At 35.6% G+C, this 20,368-nt stretch overlaps 1 protein-coding gene across 1 annotated transcript; it reads left to right on the forward strand.

Annotated features, from left to right (window-relative positions):
- The first annotated feature begins 9,519 nt into the window (after positions 1-9,519).
- LOC149540248 (protein IQ-DOMAIN 2-like) lies at positions 9,520-13,367 on the forward strand. The gene is made up of 4 exons (XM_089801390.1): positions 9,520-10,210; positions 10,423-10,626; positions 10,824-11,069; positions 12,477-13,367. Exons 1-4 carry the CDS (start codon positions 10,094-10,096, stop codon positions 12,861-12,863), a joined length of 954 nt encoding a protein of 317 aa, XP_089657516.1. The 5' UTR covers positions 9,520-10,093; the 3' UTR covers positions 12,864-13,367.
- Positions 13,368-20,368: the final 7,001 nt, after the last annotated feature.

Raw genomic sequence — 20,368 nt, forward strand, 5'->3', positions numbered from 1 at the left:
CCTTAAAAATCATTTAAGTTTATGTCAAGCTTAGGGTTCCTGTTTGGGTCGAATTCCCAGGTCTACCCTTGCCCTGCTGGCCTTTTATTGAGTCTATTGCCCAAGCCCTTGGCAAAGTTGTTACCAAGGAGCCAGAGAAATTTTTTAATGCTTTCCCTTAGCAGCGTGTTTGCATTGAAGTTGATCTTTCTAAAGATCTCAAGGATTCTGTGGAAATCCAGATTGGCGCTCAAACCTTCGCATAGAAGGTGCTTTACTTGAACCTACCTAACACCTGTTATAGGTGCCAGTCTGCGAAACACAAGATCAGGGATTGCCCTTTGGCCACGCCTAAGGTCAAACCCCAGCCTAAAGCGACGCCTGTCAAGTAGGTTGAAGGAAAAAAAGAAGAATGGGTTACTGTTGGGCGCAAAGGCAAGCCTGCCTTGAATTTTTTGGCCCCCAAGCCATCCTATGTGGTAGTTACCACGATTCCTCCTACTTCCACTGAAGTGTCAGCGCCTGCTAGCGTGGAGACGCCAGCGGCTTCTGTTGCACTTATTTCGATTTCGCAGGTTTCAAACCCTGCTAGCTCGCAGGAGATTAAGGCAGCCGCCAGGACCTCGTCCTTAGCTGGGGCTCGTTCTCCTCTTGCAATCTCTTCCATAGTACCACCAAAAACAAGGCATTCTCACAGTCCTCCTGGACGTGCAGAGATATCAGGGGTCAAATGGCAGGCTGTAAGTCCAGAGGATTTCTCGTCTGACTTTCACCCAGTTTCTACCTTTTTGTAGAATAGTTACTCCTCTCTCGAGGACGAGGATGATATGGAAGAGTTTTCATGAACTTCCTCTCTTGGAATTTTCGAGGTCTTACAGACCTCCCCAGAAAATTCTATGTCCAGGATACCCGTCATAGACTTGGGAATTTAGACTTTCTTTTCCTGCAAGAAGTTAAGATTTTTGGTTTCATGCTTTCTGCTGCATGCCGCGTCATTTGGCAGGATAGTGTAATGTTTTCTTCTTAGCATGAAGCTGGCCGAGGTGGTGTAGTTACTCTCCTGTCACCTCGCCTTCATTCTGCTATTATTTCGCATGGTTCTGACCCCACACACCGTATTATTTGGCTTTTTCTTTCCATTAACAATCATTCTTTTGGAGTCATTAATGTTTATGCCTCCAATGATGCTGTGGAAAGGGCGCAAATGTGGGTTTGGCTTGCTAACAACCTGCCGCTAGCTACTTGGGTCCTGTGTGGGGACTTTAATATGGTTGAAGTGGCCTCTGAAAAAGATGGCATTCTGCCTTTCCGTTGGACAACTGGGGAAAGAGAAGCCTGGTTTTACATGCGTCATAAATTGGGCCTCTTTGATCCCAATACTAGCCGCCATCATGATAATGGGGCTTGGCACACTTGGTCCAATTTTCAAGTCGGTCCTGACCGCATATTGAAATGTCTTGATCGTGCTATGATCTCGACGCAATCTTTTTTTTAATTTTTTTGAAGATTGTGATCTACCTATCATTCCCCTGACAGATGTGACGTTGTCAGACCACTATCCCATTTATTTTGGCATTTCTTGGCAAACAGCTGTCCCCAAAGTGGTTAAGTCTCAATTCTTCCTCAACACGTCTGTGCTATTGCATGCCTCCACCATCTCCCACATACGTGTCTGGAATTTGGAACCACATCCACATTCCCATCGAGGTTGGATTCAATGGTGGAATGATGCCATTACCAAAACGACTCATTTTTTGCGCATCTACGGGCGTTAGCTGGCAATTTTCAAATAACGATCTTATGAAGCCAACACCCTTACCCTCAAAAAAGCCTCTGAAGTGCTCACCTTCAACCCCTTTGATGTGGATCTTCAACTTCAGCTTGCCAAGCTTCGTCATGAAAAGAAAATTGCTATTAACTATGCTGCCCAAGGAGCTCAAATCAAAGCCCGTCTCCACTGGTTGGAGGTTGGCGACAAAGCCTCGAAGGAGTTCTTCCAAGCTCTTCGAGCCCGTCATACCAATATTGGGATTAAAAAAATAAAATAGGGAACTGATGTTCTTTCCAATCTGCCAGACATCCTACAAGCTTTTTTTCTTCACTATGATAATGTTTTTGCTTCCCAAGGCCATTCGGTTGCTCAGGAGGAGGCTCTCAGAAAGTGTATTACTGTTACTCCAAACTGCCTCGCGGTTGAGCAACGCGCTTTCTGTGAGTAACTTCTTTCCCTCCGAGACCTTAAAGAGGCAATTTACTCCATGGTAGATGACAAATCCCTTGGGTGTGATGGATTTCCCTGTGAATTTTACAAACATCTTTGGGAGCAAATTGGTCCTGATCTGCACAAAGTCTATCTTGAAGCATACCATTCTAAAAGCTTAGGAGTGATCATAAATAAAGGCAATATTAAATTCATACCTAAAGCTGGTGATCCTGAGGACATCTGCAACTGGAGGCCCATCACCCTCTTGAATGTGTCTTATAAGATCATTGCTAAGGCACTCTCTCTCAAAATCCGCCATATGCTTCCTCTAATTGTGTGGCCTGAACAAACTGGCTTCATCAAATCCAGACATATTCTTGACAACATCATTGCTGTCTGGGAAGGTATGGAATGGGCCCGTAAGTCCAAGTAGCAGGCTATCTTTTTAAAGATAGATTTTGCTAAAGCCTATGATCACATTGAATGGCCTTTCATTTTGGCTATGCTTTAGGCTCTGAGTTTTGGTCCCAATTTTCTTCAGTCCGCGGAGATGCTCTTTGGTGACGCTAATGCTTGCATCACCATCAATAATTCACAATCTGAAGCTTTTGGACTTTTTTGTTCCATCAGACAAGGTTGTCCGTTAGCTCCAGCGCTTTATGTCCTTGCTGCTAAAGGTTTTGGTTATTTACTTGCTCACTCTGTGTCTTCAGGGTTGGTCCGTGGCATTTCCTTGCCTGATTCTTCCTCCCTGTTAGTCAATGGTCATTTTGCTGATGATTCTTTTCTTACTCTTCTTGAAGATGAAGAAAACATAAAAAATGCTTTAAATTGTCTTGACACTTTTTGTCAAGCCTCTGGCTTTGCCATTTAATGGCATAAAATGCTCTGTTACCGACAGTCTTTTTTGCCAGCTCCACCTTGGCTTAGCCAATTCCAATGGAAATGGGTTACTCATGGAGAAATTTTCCACTTTCTTGGCATTCCCTTTGCTTTCCAGGCTTCCCCTGTGGAACTTTGGAATGCTGTGCTTACAAAGACTACCAAAAAGCTTGATTATTGGATCACTAAGTTGCTTTCTCTTGCTGGTAAATTTCAGATTTGTTCTAAGATTTTGGCTGCCACCCATGTGTTTTATTCTTCTTTTTGGGCTCCCTCCAAAGCTTCTTATCTTAAATTAGAACATTGCTCAGAGATTTTCTTTGGGCCTCTGGTTCTGACCATCATGGTTTTCACAGAGTTGCTTGGGATTTTTGTTGTCTCCCAAGGGAATTTGGGGGTCTTTGCCTGCTTTCCACTCGAAAGTAGGGCCTTGCCCTCTATGCTAAATGGATTATCAAAGCTATTTCTGGAGATGAAGCCTAGAAAATTCTTGTTAGGAATTGCATCTCTTCCGGCTTCCTTGCTAACAGACCGGCGTGGAAGGGAATTGGTTTTCAGACCCTTCTCACTATGCGTGAACCAGTGGTCATATAGGGCTCTTTCGTTATAAAGAGCATCTGGAAAGCCTGGGAAGCTGTTAAACCTTGGCTTCGTTGGGCTGGTGATGAGTTTCGCAATGGGCTGTCCTTAAATCAGCAGAACATTTGGTGGTCTCCCTTGTTTGCCTTCCAGGGTATTCCTCTTGCCAAGACTCAAGGTGCCAATGCTCTGCGTTTCTATAAACATGGCATTCACACTACCAAGGACATTTTTTCAAGAGTCACCATGAATTTCAGGTCTTGGGAGGATATGCAAGTTCAATACTGCCTTGTACGTGCCGATTGCTAGACTTATGAGCTTCTGTTGTCTTCCATCCCTGTGCACTTACTTCATAAAGTGGGGATTCAGTCTGTTCGACCTTGGTGGTATGATTGGAAGTGGTTTCCTACCACTCCATTTACCAATTATAAGCCCAATATGGGATATAGATGGCTTTCGCCCCACCTTCCGATGGTGGACACACTTAATCAATGGTGGCATTTGCATTCTTCGCTTTCTCAATGGAGAAAACAGTTCGACACCATTTGGAGTGCCATTATAGAACCTAAGATTGCTCACTTTGCTTGGTGCCTTGCTTTCCAAGGTCTTCCCCTGGGGCCTCGGCTCAAGCACATTGGGGTTCCTGATCCCAGATGCCCCATTTGTGGCCAACCTGAGTCCTTTTTGCATATTTTTTAGTTTTGCAAGCGTGCTCAGAATTATTGGCATTGGATCCATGATTTTTTCAAGCCTTTCAGGCCCGAACCTTTTTCATGGCACATGATCCTGCCGGGTGATTCCCCCAGATTTCTTTGAAAGTTTTCCCAGATTTGGCATACCTTCAGGATGGAAATTTTGTTTTCTCTATGGAAAGATAGGAATGCAGTTTTATTCACTCACAATTTTTTGGATGTTAACATTGCAATGTACACTAAGGCATGCATTTGTAACAATGTCATTATGCAGATACAGGTGCAAGCTAATAAAGTTGCCCTGGAGGTTGTCCACTTACAGGAATTGTTAAACCACTGGGGCAATGCTCCTTGTACCATTGCCAGAGTGCCTCCGGATGCCTCGGCTGATGCCTCCTCATCTCGCGGTCATTGTTCCAGACGCCAGTCCTCTGGTCGCCATTCACACACGCCACGCTCCTAGGGTCCCCACCACCGCTCTCCCAATGGTGGTCATGGCGGTTGGAGGCGCCGCTCCGCTTCCCCACCACGTGGTGGTTTTGGCTGGTCCCCAGCTCCCCCCCCTGGGCGGGCTTCTGGCCGGTCTCCGGCTCCTCCCCCTGGACGGGCACACTTTGGCAAGTTTCTCTGGCTGGCCTTGGCTATTTCTCCTCCACGACCAGACAAGAAGGATGCGGAGACTGCAACTACCCCAGATCCTGCAGATGCTGCTGACGGTTGGACTATTCCTAGTCCGCCTCACAATCCCACTGATGCGTGGGGATTTCCTGATAAAGATGATCCTCCTCCCTCTGCTGGTACTACCTTGGTAGCATGAGGTTGTTTTAAATGTTGTTTACTCCGGCTTCGGCCGATTGAACTCATTCGCGGGGTGATCCTATATCCCTCGGCCCTTTTTTGTGAATTGTAATCTTAGTAAATTTTATTAATTGAAAAGGACTATTCATCAAAACATTATATATATAAATATATTTACTTTATACTATTTATAGTAACAATGTGAATTTCTTTTTTCTTTTGCTTGATTATGTATTATCTTTTTGCTTTTGCATCTAATTGCAAATATTTATTTTGAAGATAAAAAAAATAGTATATACAAAATACAATTACAAAACAAAAATGAAGTTAAATAATTTTTTTATAAAAATTACATTTCTTTCTATATCATCTCATTTCAATATTTTCTGCTAACACAAATTTTGAAGAGTTTAATGTATATTAAAAATTTATTAATTATTAACACTCTCTTAGTATAAATATAATTAATCATTTTAAATTAATCAAATATAATAAAAATAAAAATTTATTTTACAATATATAATTTTAAATATAATTAATCATTTTAAATTAATCAAATATAATAAAAATAAAAATTTATTTTACAATATATAATTTTTTTAATATTTAAAGTAATGGCCAAGGCAGATTCTTTCCAAAAGTTGAATTCATAAAAATTTGTGATTGTTATTTGAATTTCAATTGCTTATCCCCAAAATTGATCAAGTTTCAACATAGTAAATCACTAAATAAAGCCTTCATATTCATATAATTCCTAAGAAAGAAGACCTCTATAGTGTAGAATATGTTCATGTTGAAGAGAGCCTAAGTGTAGAAAATCAACATGGGAAAAATCAGTATAAGTCATCCAAGTTACTTGCCCTTAGCCTACTAGATACATGCCATTAATCTCTCCTCTTCATTGCTTGAGTGGTTCAACGCACACCATTCTCCTTTCCCATATCTTTGATGGTTTTGCTTGTGATTGCTTTTAAACTTGCTTGCGTTCATAAGCATGTATCCAGTTTCTTGTAAACGGAAATCCTGACCAGTTCGCCAAAATGATTAGACTGAAAGAACACTTGAATTTTCTGAATTAATCATAACCCCGAGCAACTGAATATCTTTTGAACTTCAGTTATGAACAATACACAACTTTATACTTTCAATTGAAAGATTTTTTTGGTTGCTCATAAGATCAAAAGTTAGGTTGCTAAAGAAGGTTCATAGATTCTGGCCTCAGGTAAGCTTCATGTGCAAACATGGAGCTGACAAATTCATATATGAATTCTTACGAGCGAAGAAGACTAGACAAATTGTATGCAGGTAGTTGAGGGGAAAATAGTTACAGGAAAGACGTTCTCTGGTACTGACATAAAATTGAATCAATAGCAATAAGTTCTAAAAATAACTTTATTTTTTTCAAATTTTCTTTTTTTAAATCTATTTTGAAAATACGTAACTTTTATATAAATGCTAGTAAGGTTTGAAAGTGATAGTACAATATTAATTGAATTGAATTTTGTAGCATTAAATCTATTGAACTTTGCAAGATTAAAGGCATTACACCACCAACAAGTGTTCAGACAAATCTGGAATAGTTTAATAGCAAAATGGTCACCAAAATTATTGTAAATATTCAATTGAAGGCTATAGCAAATGGAAATATATCCGAGCTTTGGAATCCTTTGTAAATGTTCCTAAAAAACTAACAACAAATTGGAAACCTATAGCTACACACTTAAAACTCATAAAATGAAGCTCAAACTACAAGTGTTGAAGCTTTTATACAAGTTGAATTTCCTTGATGATTGTTTTTAATCTTACATTTCTATCACTTTTATTTCATTATAAGTTAAAGTGGTCTTCTATGAAAGAATGATGAGATTAAAAAAATATTAATAGTATGTTTAGGATATTTCTAGTATAGTGCAATTAAAAAAAATTTGTATTCTCTATTTAAAAAAAAGATCACTTTTACTCAATATTAAAAATATATTTATAATTTGATACACATTTATTATTTAAAATGTTTCCCAATTATTTACCATACTAGTTATTTTGAGTTTCATTGTAATTAACAATAGGGATTTTCAAGGAAACAATATTTGTTTAAATCATTAAAACAACATTTCATATTAATATTACTTCTTTCTACTACATTTCATATTGATATTACTACTTTAAAGTATAAATTCAATACATATTTTTTTAGTATTTTCCAATGTTGCACCTTCCTACACTCATTTTTCAAATTTCATTTGTAATTAATAATAACCATTTCCAAGTACTGTGACATTTGTTTTGATCATTAAAACAACACATAATATTAATATAATTTCTTTTTATTGAACTTAAAATAAATCCACCTTGTTATGTTCACAATTTTGTTAATTATTTACTCTAACATTTATTTTAACAATATCTAACATTTGAACTATATTCTATCTTTGTTTTATTCAAATTTCAACTTACAGTAATACATTCCAAACCGTGTTCTTGTCGTCCAAGTGTGAAGTTGTATTGCTGTGATAAAAAATGTGTACTTGCAAATCATTGCTAATTTTAAAGTGCAAATGGCAAATTGCAAATTGCAAAAATCCTCTACAATCCCCAATTCCCAAGTTAGAAATTGAAAAATTCCTCCACATCTCCAATTTTCAGGTTTCAAATTGTGCAGATTGTCCAACGTCCCCAATTCCTAAGTTTCAAATTGCAAAAATTCTTTGAACCCGAAGGTGCAAATTACTTATTGACCAACTCTGAGACGCAGTTGTAAAGTGGGCTCTGAATCTCGAAATGCACATTATATTGCATATTGTTGATTCAGACTTCACCCCAACTTGCAGAAAAGCAATTGCGAAATGCTTCCTCAACTCTGAACCCATGGCGAAGGCAATGAAGTGAAATACAAGCTTAAATTGAAAGATCAAGCGAAAAATCTTTTGAAATGCTAAAGCTAATGCCATGTACAAGCGGATGAAAATAAATTTTTGTAGCCTTTGCCAGGGTTCTCCATATTTCCATCGAATGGGAGTTCAAGGATTAGGTATGAACATCATCAATACATATAGGAAGCTTTTTATTAGATATTGTATTTAGAAATGCCTGGGTTTATGTATGCAACGAAATTGAGTTTTTGGTTCAAATCTTCTAAGAAAGATGCATAAACAGAGAAGGTTTGCCAATCGTTTGACTAAATGCATCGTAATAGTTGTAGCCTCATGGAACAAAAGGAACGCTTTCTATCAGATTCTTCAAATATGGAGCAAGTCACTTGTTTGATAGAACTTCTGAAAAATAATTTACCTGACAGACATAGGGAAAAGTAGCGACACAGAGGAGGCACGCCAACTGTTTGACTAAATGGATCGAAGTAAATGGAACAACTTGCAGACATTATGTCACTGTGTTTGGATCTATTTCAAGCTCTACTGATAAAAATTCAGTGTTTGGTTACAGTTATTGAAGATTTACTGAACTCATGTGAAATCATGAAGGGATAAGATAATAAAGCTGTAACTGCAAGTAATTTTATTAAGGCATAATGTGCAGCTTAAGAGATTTAATATGATATAGGGTGGTAGGATATGGTTGTTGGCAGGGGGTTAGATTTTTTAAAACAAACTTATATATTTATTATTTTTTGACTTTTTGTTATATTTTTAATTTTTTGCTTTGATGGACATTTTGTTTGAATTTGAAGGAGGGTGGGAGGATATGATTATTTGCAGGAGGTTAGATTGTTTAAAATAAATTTATATATTTATTATTCTTTTTTTATGTAAATTTTATTTGAATTAGAAGGACATTGAAAATAGTGAAACTAATAATAGAATGTAGTGAAGTGGTTTGCTATACAAAAAGTGTTGCTTTCTGTTGAATCTTTATCCTTGTTTGAATATGATATACATTAAATGTATTAGTTATAAATCTATTTATTTGAATTTATTGATTAGTCTACATCTAGATGAATCACCTTGTATCATTGTCATATTCTATCTATATTGAAATACCAACTAAATATCACTATTTTATAATTTACTTTGATGCATTTAATCTTCTCATGTTACCAACTATAACTTTGATCTCCCAAATTAAATTTCAGTTTTTCTAATTTAATCTATTATTCTTTATATTTTCCTAAAAAGACCTAATTCTCCCTCTCACCAACAGAATTTTAAAAAAAAAGCCTATGCAACTATTACTTATTGGGTTCTCACAAGCTTAACCAGTAAAGTTGACGAGTGTATTTGGACTTATTATCACATCAAGTTGCTGTATTATAACTCACTTGGCGTCTAAGAAAGAAGTTAGAAGCTCCACTTGTACCAGAAGGGATCTACGCATTGTAGGTGATATGTTACCTCGCCTCACCCAACTCAAATCACTATTTACGCAACCTCGTGACAAAGACAGCCTTTGCCATATTTGCTTTCCACTTGAATGCTTGATAATGTAGGCAGGCAACCAGAAATCTGAGCAATGTGGCTCATCGACAGCCTCTGACTGCAGTAATCAAGAGGTACCATATTTGTATGGCATTTATTGGTTGATCAAGTCCTTGGAGCTTCCTGTTAAGATTTGTTTCTCTTAAAGGTTTGATTTTGATTCTTTCTGTGATTTACAGCGAGTTTCTATAAAGAGGCAGGCATATAGTTTTGTGTTTGTGTATGTGTTATTATTCTATAATGGCTTGGCTTGAAGGGTATAATTTTTTAGGTCGGTATTGATATGAGTAAGTTCTAATGGAGAACCAAGTACCATTATATCAGTGAGCAGGTTTGGGAAATGGGGTCAATCTATATAATACCATAAGCATTCCAATTTGAGGGGCTAGAGCTACAAGTGATTTGCCAGTAACCCAACTGCAGCATTACATTATATAATCTATCCAGTTCTTGTTAGCTTGTACGGTACATTCCATTATAAGTTGGAGAATGTGGGAACGACTTTGAGGTAATAGTTTTTGTACTATACAATGGGAAAGAAGGGCACCTGGTTTACAGTGGTGAAGAGAGCATTTCGATTGTCTTCTTCTAAAGGAAATCAGAGCGTTGGAGCGAGTATTCAAGATTCGAATGAACAAGAGAATAGGGTGAGACATTGTGATCCAGGTCCATTAATTTAATTTCAAATGAACCACCTAGGACTTATGTTTAAACAAAAATGATACTGAATGATTTACAACAATGTATTATACATTGTTATGAGAATTTTTGGATGTCCCATAAATCAAACATGTTAGTTGCCTAGAGCATTTGTTGTATATTTGATTCATGTATTCTAATTTGTGTGGCATGGGAAAAGGGAAAAACATGGGAATCCAAGGAAAAAGCAGATTCTCCAAAAGAAGATGCCATTGCAATGGCGGTGGCCAGTGCAACTGCAGCAGCAGTGGCTGCAGCTCGAGCTGCTGCAGAGGTGGTCCGTTTAACAGGAGGAGCACAATCTCATTTAATGAAGGAAGACGCTGCCGCTGTTATAATACAAGCAGCTTTCAGAGGTTACCTGGTAACTTTCTATTGTTCTTTTTTTTCTACATATCACATATGTAAAGTCTGATTGCTTGATTTAACATATTAATTTTTTTTTTCAAACTTAATTTCTTTCCTTAGTATGTCTTTCTCCTCTAATTCAGTTGACTCTCTTTCTCCTCTGATTCAGTACACAGTACTTTGTGTATTAATTGTATTGTGCACTCAAGGCAGGCACGAAGGGCTTTACGTGCTCTGAAAGGGCTAGTGAGGCTGCAAGCTGTGGTGAGAGGTCACAGTGTGAGAAAGCAGGTTCATATGACCATGCGCTGCATGCAAGCACTTTCTCGCCTACAGGCTCGGGTTAGAGCTCGCCGCCTTCATATGGCAATGACAATAGCTCAACACCAAGCTCAGTCTCTTCACACTACTGCTCCCAAGCAAGAGGAGAGAGCCCTGGACTATCCATTTTCTCATCAGGTACTTGATTTAAGTCATTCATTAACAGTACTTTTGTGTTTGCATAAATAAATGTGGTTTAACAACACATCTAGGTTTGTGTAGGCTTAAATAATGTATTCTAAGTTTTGATTTGTTTAAATGATGAATTTCAAATTAATATATAAATTTTCAATAAAGAGACGTATATTCAATAAATGTATAAGTATGTTAGCTTATAAGTGATATATATCACACATTCGATGCTCATGAATAATGGTCTTATATATTGTTAGACTTTTTGTGATGGGTTTGGCTTCTCTATGGGAGAAGTGGGGTGAATGAGCATATAGGTATATACAGTGCATTTGTACATGTTTGTTATACATTGTTAGACATTTTGTGATGGGTTGGGCTTTTCTTATGGACTGGTATAAGGAGGCTTACTATTTCGTGACATGGTAGATATTATTTTGTTGATGATTTCGAATCAGTCATCTACACGAGGCAAAATATAGAATGTTGTGTTTATATCAAAATCTTACATGTTATCTATAATGTGCATTTTAAAATCATGAAATTTCTAGAATCCATATTGATTTTCAATTGGTATTTTTTGGATTTAATTGTGTAATTTTTTATTACTTATGGTACCTAATTTAAGTCATTCATTAGACATTAATTTTGCATCTTTGTAAGCAATAGGTGGGGTTTAAAGGACAAATTAGATTTGATTTAATTTGGTGCCTACCTCAGATAACATATGGTTCTTTGACGTATGTTGAATGAGTATATAGATATATTAGTGTGTTAGTGATTTACATAGTGCATTGGATCTATCATGCATGTTGTTCACATATTGTTAGAACTTTTGTGATGGATCAGATTCTTTACAGTAGTAGAATGAGAAAACTTAATATTTCATGTTACAGTAGATATCTTGTTGATGATAATTTTAGATGTGCCACCTACGCAAGTCAAAACGTAAAATATGTTATTTCAATCAAAATCTTACATGTTAACTACTTGCCTAATGCATGAGATCCTTCATGCATGTTGGTCACATATTATTAGAACTTTTGTAATGGGTCACATTTCTTTAGTAAAGTAGGATGGGAAAACTTAATATTTTGTGACATGGTGGATATTGTATTGATGATGATTTCAAATAGGTCACCTAGACAAGTCATAAAAGAGAATGCAGTGTTTAAATCAAAATCTTACACATTAACTACAATGTCACATAAATAATGACCACGTGAATCTTTATCATCAATATTTCTTATTAATATATTACTTTTGAATTGGACTGTGTGAATCTTTATCATCAACATTTCAAATTAAACTCCACTCATCGAGAGGAAAAATAAGAAATTGTGGACATTGTTTAAACTTTGTTTTTGAGTTTTTTTTTTAAAGCTCTTAATCTAAACTTGGTTTTTGGAGCAGATGTGGCGGTCAGGAGGGGGACAAGGCTACAATCGGTGGATGGCACCAACTCAGCCCACCTTGCCTCTTGAAAACAAGAATCATCAACTTCATCTCACTTTGTCTTCTCCACCTCGCTATGGTACTCCTCCTCGCTACAGGGGTTCTACACATCCTCATGATGACAACAATCATCATCTTACTTCTCCACCTCCACCTCGTTATGGCACTCCTCCACGTTACATGAGTGCTCCGAAGTTGGCATATTCCCATCACACTTCTTCTCCACCTCACCATGGTGGCGCTCCACGTTACATGTCAGCCACACAGTCAGCAAAAGCCAAAGCACGTCTTCGGCTTCAAGCACCAGAAAGAAATTACAATATTATTGAACGAATGAACTTTTAAATAATGTTCACAAGGCCAAACAACCTATAAGCCTACATATAGCCAACAAACACACCCAACACTTTGTTTTCTAGTAAAAGTACACTTCCATGGAGACCATAAGGCAACCAATATTGACAGATCAAATGCAACACTTTGTTCTCCAGTAAAAGTAAGTAAAACATGATGTTGTCCATAGAAGTACTGTCCAAGAAACTCCTGCTTATCACTTGGGTCATTCTCTTATATAACCATTACTGGTGTTTTCCTTCGAGATGAAGGAAAGACCAGATAAACTAACCTTCAGATATGCCAAGATTCATCAGCAATGCAAAAGTTGAAGTGTTATGTAAGCTTTTAGCAACCGAAATGTTTTGTAAAGTTTATCAGCTTTGCTCAATATTTATAAAAGCTGTTGTACATAGCTGAAATATAATTTATTAGTTTAAAAAGGTTCAAAATTATAAGAATTATTGCTTAGAGGGTTGGAATAAATTATAATATTGATGACTGGTTGTTGAAATACCCACATCTCTACCGGATCTCTTTATGTCTCTGAGAGTTCCTTGTCCCTGTTTTGCTTCAGCATTAAGTATTTAATGATTTGACTGAAGAATGATGTTAGTAAAACTTTCAAGCTTAGCCCTCGGCGTGACTATTAATATTCGTTTCTGTAAATACAAACTATGTATGGATATCTGTTAAAAAATGTCATCCATTGGATCAACCGTCTCACTTTTGGAAATTGATTTTGTGGTTTAAATATCATTTTGAGTATAGGTAAAGCTATTCATTTGATTTGCAAGTTCATTAATATTCTCAGATTTAATATAATGATGACAAATCTACACGTGACATGAACGTCTTAATTGAAGTTCCATTTCTCCAAGTTATCTGAGTGAAGTATTGGACTGACAACTGTACCTTCGAGAATTGATGAATTAAAACAGCAGCACAAAGAACTGAAAACAGAGCATAAAAACAGAGCTTAAAAAAACAGAGCAGCAAAAATAAGACTCAAATATATCAAAGAGTTATAAAGTTTCTTCATGTTATTACAGCTGAGAGGAATGCTCTATTTATAGAGCTCATACATATTTCTAGAGGGTTCTTGAGAAGCTTCAAGAAAGGAAGCACTCTAGAGATTTCTACATAATTTTAAATTCACATTTTGGACAAAGAGAGAGGCTCCAAGAAGCAAGTAGAAAGTTCTGGATTGTGCATTAAATGCCCAGCTACTATAATAAACATTATTTTTAACACCCCCCCATAATGTTTATTTGGAGAGAGTAGGAACATCTTTGAGCTGCAATAGATCTCTAAATTTCGTAGATTTTACAACAGACAATGCTTTCGTAAATATATCAGCAAGTTGATCTTCTGTTCCGCAAAATTGAAGCTCCACCTCTTGACTTTCAATTAGATCTCGAACAAAATGATGATGCACTTCTATATGCTTGGACCTTGCATGATATACCGGATTTTTTGCTAGCTTGATAGTACTTTGATTATCACAAAATATTGTTGTTGGAGAGTCTTGTGGATGATGCAATTCTTCAAGTAACCTCCTAAACCATAATGTTTCTTGAGATGCCTTTGATAAACCAATATATTCAGCTTCTGTAGATGAGAGTGACACTGTTGATTGCTTCTTGCTACTCCACGAAATCGGTCCCGATCCAAGATGGAAGATATATCCTGAAGTTGACTTTCTATCATCAATGTCACCTGCATAATCAGAATCCGTATATCCAACTAAAGTAGGTTCTCCTCCATATTTGTATTCAATGCCAAGCTGGTAAGTACCTTTAATATATCTTAATATTCTTTTAGCCGCTTTCCAATGTTCAATGTGTGGATCTGCCATGTATCTCGATACAATACCAACTGCATATGCAATATCTGGTCTAGTTATAGTAAGATACAAAAGATTTCCAACAAGCTGCCTATATAATTTTCCATCCACTTTCTTTTGAGTAGAGTTAGCACCTAACTTTACTCCTATTTCACATGGTGTATTACATGGTTTACAATCACTCATATTGAATTTTTTAAGTACATCAAGAGCATATTTAGTTTGAGAGAGCATGATTCTTCCTTCTTCTTGCCATACTTGCATACCCAAAAAATAGTGCATTAATCCTAAATCAGTTATTTCGAAAGCTTGTTTGAGTTGATTTTTAGTTATCTCAATATCATGTGTGTGGTCTCCTGTAATAATCAAGTCATCCACATACAATACAATGATAACAACCTTATTATCACAATATTTTACATACACATCTGGATCGACATTACTTCTTTTAAATCCAGCTTCTAGGAAGTACTTATTAATTTTTGAGTACCATTCCCTTGGTGCTTGTTTGAGACCATAGAGTGATTTTCTTAATCTACACACCAAAATCTCTTCTCCATACTTAATAAATCCTGGTGGTTGTTGCATATAAATTTCTTCTTTTAAGTCACCATGCAAAAATGCACTTTTTACATCCATTTGAAAATTTTTCCAACCAAACTTTGCAGCTAAAGCAACTATTGTACGAATGGAAGTCATCTTAGCTACTGGAGCAAAGGTTTCAGTAAAGTCTATACCTTCTTCTTGTGAGAAACCTTTAGCCACTAACCTTGCTTTGTATTTTTCAATAGCTCCATCTGATGTGAATTTGGTTCTATAGGTCCACTTGCAACCAACCACATTTTTGCCTTCTGGAAGTGTTGTTAGTTCCCATGTTCCATTCTTCATCAAAGAATTGTATTCTTCCTGCATAGCTGCTTCCCATTCTTCTTTTCCTTTTGCTTCTTCATATGTGTTTGGAGTGTCAACCTGCATCACCTTAGTCATAAGAGCATAGTTAGCAAATATATATCTAGGACCTTCTTGATAAATTTCTTTGATGCTTCTAAATTTCTTTGGATTTTCATTATCACTTTCTTGAGTCTCATCCCATGTAGTGGTTTGCACACCTTGACTTTGACTATTGGTAGAAGTAGAATTTTCTTCATCAATCAAAATTGGAAAGAAAGATAATGTTGGAGAATTATCATTCTTAACATCTTCATCAAACCATATATTTCTTTTAATATAGATTTCATTAGTTCTAGGATTGTATAACCTATATCCTTTCGATTCCTCACTATATCCAACCATTATGCACTTCTCGCTTTTCCTTTCAAATTTGCTCCTCCTTTCATCAGGAATGTGAGCATATGTTTTACAACCAAAAATTCTAAAATGAGATACTGTAGGCTTTCTTCCACTCCATGCCTCTTCTGGTGTTATGTTCAAAACTGCCTTAGTAGGTGTTCTATTCAAGATATATACGGCAGTATGAACTGCTTCAGCCCAAAATTTGGCTTCTAGATTTCTAGAATGAAGCATGCACCTAGCCATTTCTATTATAGTTCTATTTTTCCTTTCAGCAACACCATTTTGTTGGGGTGAATAAGAGACAGTTGATTCCTTTTTAGTGCCATGTTCTTTACAAAAATCTAAAAGAGCTTTATTCATGTATTCAGTCCCTCTATCAGTTCTTAGTATCTTTAAGTACTTTCCACTTTGTTTTTCAGTCAAAGCTTTAAACTTTTTAAACTTTTGAAACACTTCATCTTTCTTTTGTAGAAAATACACCCAAATTCTTCTACTATAATCATCTATAAAAGTGAGGGCATACCTTGATCCTCCAATTGATGATGTTTTGAAAGGACCCATTACATCACTATGGACTAAATGTAGAGGAGTTTTTGCTCTCCATGATTTACCTTGAGGGAAACTTTCCACATGTTGTTTTCCCATTGCACATCCTTCACACACCTTAGGGCTTAATGATATCTTTGGCAGCCCATGCACCATTTGTAATTTCTCCATAAGCTTGAGACTTTGAAAATTGATGTGCCCCAAACGCTCATGCCATAACCTGCTCATATCATCATATTGGGCAATAGCACACATATGTTTATCTCCACATTTAGAAGTAAATTCTTGAAATTTATATAATCCATTCTCCATTTTACCAATTGCAATGATTCTATAATTATCATTGACATCCTTGATTAAGCACTTATCATTGTAGAATTCTATTTTATGTCCTTGACTTGCAATTTGAGATACTGAAAGCAGATTTGTTTTTAATTCAGGGACTAATTTCACATTTTTGAACAAACCATTATCAACTTTGACATTACCAGTCCCTTTAACTTCTAAAGCACTATTATCCCCCAAATATATTTTCTCTATATTATTTTCACTTATTGATTCAAATTGATTCTCATTATGAGACGTGTTGTGTAGCACTAGAATCAATAACCCAATCTTCTTTGAAAGTATTATTTTCTTTAAGTGCAACACAAAATGCATTTCTTTTAGAATCTCCTAATTTTGGATAATTATTTACTTTCTTTTCTACATCTCTTTTCTTCTTGAAATATTCATTTGCCTTATGACCCATTTTACCACAATAATGACATTTCCATTTACTTCTATTATGATATATATATGAAATATTCTTATTTTCATTCTTCCAATTTCTTTCTTTATATTCATTTTCTTGTGACTTCTTATAATATTGTTTTCCTTTTATTACAAATGCTTGAGATTCACCATCAAATGATTCTTTTTCTTTAACTTGTCTTTTCTCTTCTTGAACCAACTTAGCAGACAATTCTTCTGATTTAATACTTTTTAATTTATCTGCAGTATCTAAACCCCTTATAAATGATTGATAAGATCCTGGAAGACTTTGTAATATAATTTGCACAAAATCTTTATCATCTATATCTTTTCCAAGAGAAGCAAGCTCATTTTTCTTTTCCTTTAACTTACTTAAATGTGGAACTATCTCTTGTGAGCTTGATAATTTCAAATTGTATAATTCAGTTGTGAGAGATAAGATCCATACATCACTTGAATTTTGATATAAATCTTTCAAAATCTCCCAAACTTTGACTCCACTTCTCTCATTACGAACTTCTGGAAAAACTTCTTCTGAAAGTGTAAGCTTGATTAGTGCTGCTGCCCTCTTGTCCCTTTTATCCCAATTATCTTGATCATTTCTTGAATTCGTAGGCCTTTGTTCACTACCAATCACAATATCATAACAATTTTGAAGGGTTAGAGTGATTTCAACATGAGATACCCAATCATAATAATTTTTTCCATTTAATTTAACTGTAGGCAAAGTTACACCAAGTGATTCCATTGTTAAATTCTCTCCTTTTTTTTGGATGAGAATGAAAGATATTTAAAAACTTGAACACCCAAGCTTGAAACTGAAAAAATCTCACCAATTTGTTGAAGAAAAAACCTTTTCTTTTGCTGCAATATCCTTCCTTTGATGTAGTTTTTTTGTCCCAAACCAAACTGCTGTTCACTCCTTAGTTACAACCTGCAAATGTAAAGATTCACAAGAAAAACACATATATTCATTCCAAAAGCATCATATATTCACAACCCAAAGAACTGAAAATGCTCTGATACCATGATGAATTAAAATAGCAGCACAAAGAACTGAAAACAGAGCATAAAAACAGAGCTTAAAAAAACAGAGCAACAAAAATAAGACTCAAATATATCAAAGAGTTATAAAGTTTCTTCATGTTATTACAGCTGAGAGGAATGCTCTATTTATAGAGCTCATACATATTTCTAGAGGGTTCTTGAGAAGCTTCAATAAAGGAAGCACTCTAGAGATTTCTACATAATTTTAAATTCACATTTTGCACAAAGAGAGAGGCTCCAAGAAGCAAGTAGAAAGTTCTGGACTGTGCATTAAATGCCCAGCTACTATAATAAACATTATTTTTAACAAGAATTAATCTTTATGGACTAATCATTATTCTGAGTGTAGGTAAAGACGCTAATTTGAGAAGTCATTGATTTTTAGAAATTTTTGATGTAAAAAAAAAACGCTTTCCACATTATGTTAGAATGAATGAATTGGTGCTGAACTAACTTCATGACATATAATAGATTTAATTCTTTACTTCTACATATTTTGAAAAATGAAATATATTGCTGGCTAAATGGTTCTTTTTCCGATAAACATGACAGATCTACTTGAGTTTTAATTGTAATATTTATGAAGAGGAGTACATAATTCACAAGAACATAGAAAGAGTTCTAAGAGTGGAAGGAACAACTCTACCATCTTATAACTTGCAAACCTAGATATAGTTAAATCAGAAACCAAAATCACAATGGTATTACAAAATAAGAAGCAACCATTATATAAAAAACTTGGACTTACGGTGAATAGCGGTCATCAACATGAAGAATGGGGTTTTCATGTCACTAGAGTGCCAACAGAGGCCAGCCACCTCATGGACATGTGGCCGCCCCATCATGTGTGGGTTTCAACCGCACTATGACAACATTTAAATTAGAATATCACAGTATATAATGTTCTACAAGACTTTGGTTCTAATACTAAGCAAGGCAACCACTATATTAAAGTGGAGCTTTCATCCTACTAAAAAAATTGGTTCTAACATTAAGCAAGGAAACTACTGCCAGCCTTAAACATCACACACTAAGGAAGAAATTAAGCTTCGAAAAATACTTTTTGTTTAGGAATCAAACCTTAGTGAGTGATGTTTAAACCGTCCTGGAAAGTACTATGCTTTTGTCCTACCATAAAAGAACATACTAAGCTTCTGAAAGTACCATTGACTAATTTTCGAAATTCAGAAAACACAACAGATTTTAATAATTTTTTGTTTCTAAAGACATAGTTAATATTATTATTAATCACATAAAAAATAATAATTCAACAGGCTAAACATTTTAGACAACAAACGTTGCCTCTCTAAAATAACTACGTTGATGAGTTTTTGATTAATAAAAACAAAGAACTTTGAAGAATTCAGACACTGAGCACTCAATTATTCCATGGGCATCTTGGTAGATGGGGCTGGCGTAAGCCAGAATTGCATGTTTTGCACAGACAGCTTACCAAACTCACCATGTAATCAATCGTTTCAAAATATGACAAAAGTCATATTTATGAACAGAAAAAAACACACTAACAGAAAAAAAGGCTGCTGGCATAGGCCCACTTTGTGTTTCCCTTTCAATTCTCATTGTCCTTGCATGTTTATTTTATTTGATACGTGTTGACTGGTACACACCAGACAACCGCTGTTTGTCAATGGGTTTTGAACTGGAATACTTTTTGCCTACGAGTCGCATTCGTTGAAGAGTTGGAATTATAACTATAATCGAATTTCTCTCTTTAATTAAAACATTTTAAAACTATATACAACTTAGTGTGGAATTTTAGGAAGGCCTTGTAACATTAAAAGTTTATATTATAATAATACTATTCAATATTTATATTCTTTTATAGTCGAATTCTGTAAACATAATATGTTGATATTATGTGGGGTCGGTTATAATATTTATATTATATTACAAAAAGTTTTCATATTGGAAATTTATGATGTTAATATTATCACATTTTCACAATCTATTTAATAAAGATTTTTTTGTTTTTGAATTTGATTGTGTGTTTTTTAATTATCAATGTTTGGAT

This window comes from Cupressus sempervirens, chromosome 9 (assembly GCF_028749045.1).
Source record: "Cupressus sempervirens isolate cs-2001-9-10 chromosome 9, ASM2874904v1, whole genome shotgun sequence".
Taxonomy (NCBI): Eukaryota; Viridiplantae; Streptophyta; class Pinopsida; order Cupressales; family Cupressaceae; genus Cupressus; species Cupressus sempervirens.